General features: G+C 43.3%; 1 protein-coding gene across 1 annotated transcript in view; it reads left to right on the top strand.

Moving 5' to 3' along the window:
- Window positions 1–4584, top strand: part of LOC119315795 — an 11261-nt gene extending 6677 nt beyond the window's left edge. The window contains exon 6 of the mRNA XM_037590278.1: window positions 4580–4584. Coding sequence (XP_037446175.1) covers window positions 4580–4584 — 5 coding nt within the window. The remainder of the gene's footprint in view (window positions 1–4579) is intronic.
- Window positions 4585–5615: the final 1031 nt, after the last annotated feature.

The following is a 5615-nucleotide window of genomic DNA, read 5'->3' as shown; positions in this document are numbered from 1 at the left end:
AGTACCAGAATGGCCGGGGTGGTGGTGGCAGCGGCGGGTACCAGAATAGCCGGGGTGGTGGTGGTGGCAGCGGGTATTACAACAACAACGATGGGTACTACCAGCCGAGGAACTTTAACATCAGGGGCAGGGGCGCAGGGAGGTGGCCACGCGGACACCAAGAGGATTGAGGCAGCCATTTTGTTATTATAGAACTACGGAGTACTCTCTCCATAAACTAATATAAGAGCGTTTAGATCACTACTTGAGTGATGTAAATGCTCTTATATTAGTTTACAGAGGGAGTAATAACCTAGCCTGTCGGTATGTCGCAATCCAGTCTGTCCCCATTTGCGAGTTATTTTGTTGCTCCAATGAGTGCATAATGGTTGGTTGGTAAATGTGGAATCTCGCTGAAAGTAGCTTCAGGTCATATATGTTCGTTCGGTTGTGTTGCTTCTTTTTCTGGCTGTGTGAGTTGTCATATATTTCCAGTTGGTTTATTATTTTTGTTAGATGTCTTTCTACGTCATTCCTGTCCATTTTCCAGTGTTTGTGTTTGTGTTACCTTTGATTGTTCTGGCCGGTATCGTAGCTCTTCAAAAAAAAAAAAATTACTGTTTGTTTTGGTGAATGCTGATCGAGATTTTGGCTTGTCTCTAATAATAATCCTGATAAGTGTCACCGTAGCCGATTATGCATTGTTGCGGCTAGGTCTTGTATGCGCAGGAGCGCAACTGAACACAAAAAAGTGTTTTTACGCGAGGTCTACTTGCATGGTTTGTTTACCGTTGGGAAGATTCTGGAAGGACTTTGTCAGGCAACTGATCATTTCCGGTTTCTTGCAAGTTCTCCAGCTACTCCGATCGATGCTGCTCGGTAGTGCCGCGCCCCCTTTCGTCTGCATGCAGAGTGCCCCACCGCTTTGTAGCTTCGCCGCGCGGTAGTGCTTCGGACATCACCTGGCCGTGCTGGAACTATCGGTCGGGGGAAGCTGCAACCGGCGGGTGGTTAAGGATGGCAATGGGTCGGGTTTGGATCGGGTTGAACAATCTCAAATCCATATCAATGTCCATGAAGACAGTCTTTGCCCGTCCATGAAAAAATCCATGGGTGAAAAATTGTGTCCATGTCCAAACCCGATGGATATCCATACCCATTGGATATCCATTGGGTCCTCTCGAGACGTATAAATAAGACACAACACAATATTAACATAAACTCTTTCATTCTTCACCTCGTGGTAGGCTAGGCTTCATTTATGGTAAATCAACATCCACTAACAACCTAAGATCATTTAGTATTTTTTTAACAAATGAGAATGACGAGTCATTTAAGGAGGAGGTAAAAATAAGGGAAGGGGTGTTGGAGTATGTTATAGAGGGGATTGAATGTCAACTAAAAAAAGTTACGATGGGGATTGTGTGATTTCTTATGCATGTTTTAGATAAAAAAGTGTAAAATTGCTGTGGGACATACGACCGTGGGGCAGGGATAGCAGATTTTCCTCCATTAAGTCATACTATCGGGTCAGGTTTGGGTATATCCATGGGTACAAGATTATATTCATACCCTATCCACGAACAATCGGGTCGGGTTTGGGCGCCGCTCATGGACACAAAAGCATATCCAAACCCTATCCATTCGGGTCAGATATCCATGGATATCCATGTCCATGGATAAAATTGCCATCCTTACGGGTGGTTGTGCTGGAACCTCTGGCAGAGAAACCGACGGGCCACCAGTCTGGGACTGCGAACTGCCGTGCTCGAACCGGTGGACGAAGAAGTTGCAACCGACCGGAGCCGGAGCTATATAACCAGCGGACGGCCATGCTGGAACCCAAGGGGCGAGAAGTTGCAACCGGTGGGCGATCGTGCTGGGACCTGTTTTGAATCGAAAGTGATTGATTGTCTTGATCGATGGTTCACAGAGTATATATACCCCCCGGGAGAGATGCGACGATTCCGAAGAGATGCATCGGTTCCAAAAGGACGGGAGAGAGGCGACGGTTGCGACGGACACAGGCGTCCGTGCGGGCGCAACCGCTTGTTCGATGGGCAAGGGGAGGTTTTCCTTAATTACAGATTATAGTTTAATCTTAACACCCCCCCTAATCTACGCTTGACCATATAGAATCATCTTCACGATTGTCCGGAAAGCTCTATCATCTCAAAAGATTCTTCTTCAAAAGTAAAATCTTTGATGAAATTATTTCAGAATGATTGGTAGATGTTGCCACCAGAGTCTGTTTCGAAGACTTCCATGATATAGCAATGCCACCATGTAGGAACACGAAGCCGGTCTGAGATCTGGCATTATGGGGATCAGACAAATAGCCGGCATCTACATATCCAATCACATCAGAGTCTTGATTTTTCTGGAACTGGAAAAATAGGCCAAGATTCTTTGTGCCTTGGAGATATCGAAAGATAGTCTTCACTCCAGACCAATGACGTTTGGTGGGAGCTGCGCTATGTCTAGCAAGTAGATTCACTGCAAATGCAATATCAGGTCTTGTGCAATTTGCAAGATACATAAGTGCTCCAACAACACTAAGGTATGGAACTTCAGGTCCCAACACCTCTTCTCCATCATCCCTTGGTCTGAACGGATCTTTCTCTACGTCTAGAGATCGAACCACTATGGGAGTTTTAGATGGATAGGATTTGTCCATATTGAATTTCCCCAATATTTTCTGGATATAGACAGCTTGGTGTACCATGATTCCCGAGGGAAGTTGCTCAAGTTGAATACCTAAGCAAAATTTGGTTTTACCCAAATCCTTCATCTCAAATTCCATCTTTAGGTGATTGCGTGCTTCATCAATGTCTGGTGTGCTGCCGATGATGTTGAGATCATCAACATACACAGAGATGATGCAAAATCCTGTAGAGGACTTCTTGATGAAAACACATGGGCAATCAACACTATTGGAGTAACCCTTCTGAAGAAGGAACTCACTCAGTCGGTTGTACCACATCCGTCCCGACTGCCTTAAGCCATATAATGACTTATTCAGCTTTACACAATGCATGTTGCGTTTTGCATTTTTATTCGGGACCGAGATTTCATCAGGAACCTTCATATATATGTCCGAATCTAGTGACCCATAAAGATATGCGGTCATGACGTCCATCAATTGCATAGATAAACGATTTTGCACTGCCAAGGATATAAGATATCAGAAAGTGGTTGCACTCATTACTGGAGAATATTTTTCAGTGAAATCAATGCCGGGTTTCTGCATGAAACCTTGTGCTACGAGCCTTGCTTTATATCTCACCACCTCATTGTTCTCATTTCGTTTCCGGAGAAAAACCCATTTGAATCCCACAGGGGAAACATTAGGAGGTGTATATATTGCTTCATTGAATATCCTTCTTTTGTTAAGCGAGGAAATTTCAGCTTGGATTGCATCCTTCCATTTAGGCCAGTCGGAGCGCTTTTGGCACTCAATGATAGACCTTGGATCATGATCAGTGAGAAGGGTATCCGCAACCTTCTCAGCAAAATATATGTCGACAGTTGTAGTCTTACGGTCAAATGATTCTCCAGAATCAACATAGTTGATGGAAATCTCCTGCACCCCTAGTGACTCTTCGTGATTTACAATACGATCGAGTCTGGGTGTTCCGATGTCCCAGTCAGTTTATGCACACTGGAACTGGGTTGTGGAGGTTGCCCTTCCACTGGGTGTATACTACCCATCAGGTTTTTGTTAACGTTGAGTTGACTTGCATTTACTGACTCCGAGGGTTTTCTCCTTGATTTCCTTTGATGCTTTCTAGAAGCATGCTCCAGGTCAGAGGTCGTACTACTCCCCCTCTTTTTGGGAATAGGGAGTTGAGTGGTTTTTATTGGTACCTCCACTCTTTCTGGCGCGTTTCTGGCCGGATTTAAGGACTTTGTAACACCTTTCAGATCAGTAAATGAATCTGGCAGATTATTTGCAAGATGTTGCAAATTAATGATTTTCCGAACTTGAAGTTCAGTCTCATGGGTACGTGGATTAGAGGATGAAATGGCATGAGCATTCCAATCAACTTTCGGGCATTTTTCTGGTACTTGAAATCTCCCCCTAATGCCGGAAAATGCTCCTCATTAAATATGCAATCAGCATGACGGGATGTGAATAAATCCCCAGTCAGGGGTTCCAGGTAGTTGATAATCGACGGTGATTTGTACCCCACATAGATCCCAAACTTCCTGTGTGGGCCCATAGATGTCCATTGTGGTGGTGAGATCGGGATGTATGCAACACATCCGAACTTACGCAGATGGGAAATACTTGGAGGATTTCCACGTACCAATTCCAGAGGGGAAGAACTGTGATATGCAGTTGGCCTCAATTGTATCAAGTCAACAGCGTGTAAAGAAGCATGACCCCAACAAGAGGTTGGCAAGCTGCAATTCGTCAACAAAGGTCTTGCAATGAGTTTGATCCTCTTAATCAGTGCTTCAGCCAAACCATTTTGTGTATGGACATATGGAACAGAGTGCTGAACTTCAATCCCCAAAGCCATGCAATAATCATTGAAAGCACATGAGGAGAATTTTGCAGCATTATCCATTCGAATTGACTTAATTCGACTTTCAGGATAATGGGGTTACAACTTAATGACTTGCCTCATTATCTTGGCAAATGCATGGTTTCGTGTGGATAGAAGACACACATGTGACCATCGTGTAGATGCGTCAATCAGAACCATGAAATACCGAAAAGTTCCAGATAATGACTGGATGGGACCACAAATGTCTCCTTGAATACGTTCAAGGAACTGAAGTGGTTTAGCTTGTATTTTGAGGTGTGAGGGCCTCAAAATTAGTTTTCCTGTGCCACAAGATGTGCACACAAAATCAGAAGATTGAGGAAATTTTGACTCAAGCAAATTATGATCAATGGAATTGCTGGTAATCTTTCTCATCATCCCTATTCCAGGATGGCCTAAGCGATCGTGCTAGGTTTGGAATGCGTTAACATTCTGAAAAATTACTTTGTATGCAACATGTTCCACGGGTTTGATGTACGTATAGTACAAACCAGATGATAGAGAAGGAATTTTCTCATGTACCTTTTTGCCATATCCGTCATCTTTTGTAAAGAGTAGATACTCCTCTTTGTTGTCTTCATGGGTTTCAATGTGAAAACCATTCTTACGGATATCTCGATAACTGATTAGGGTACGTGATGAGTCGGGATACAATAAAGCATCCTCAATCGTCACTTGTGTACCGCTTGGGATGGTGAATATGGCACGTCCAATACCAACAATCACTGTATCGCGTCTAGCGATAGTTAGAATATCTCCATTCATCTTTTTCAGAGTTTGGAAATATTTCATCTCCCTCGGTATGGAGTTTGTGGTACCACTGTCCACAAGGCATAATTCCTCTTCCATCGGGTTGTCCCCGTAGAAAACTATATAAAACAAAGAATTTTCAATAAGAAAACCTCATGTTAATACATAGAATACAATCTTTATTATATCAAATATGCTGATACAATACAATATAAAGACAACAACAAACTTATGTTCTTATTACAATCATCACAAATGGACATAATTAAGTAGATCACTAGGAGATTGAGGGACTAGTCAAAGTCGCCAAACACGTTGTTTGCAGTGTACTCA

Source organism: Triticum dicoccoides, chromosome 6A (genome assembly GCF_002162155.2).
Source record: "Triticum dicoccoides isolate Atlit2015 ecotype Zavitan chromosome 6A, WEW_v2.0, whole genome shotgun sequence".
Taxonomy (NCBI): Eukaryota; Viridiplantae; Streptophyta; class Magnoliopsida; order Poales; family Poaceae; genus Triticum; species Triticum dicoccoides.
Note: the sequence above shows the minus strand (reverse complement) of the source record. Positions and strands in the feature narration are given on the sequence as shown.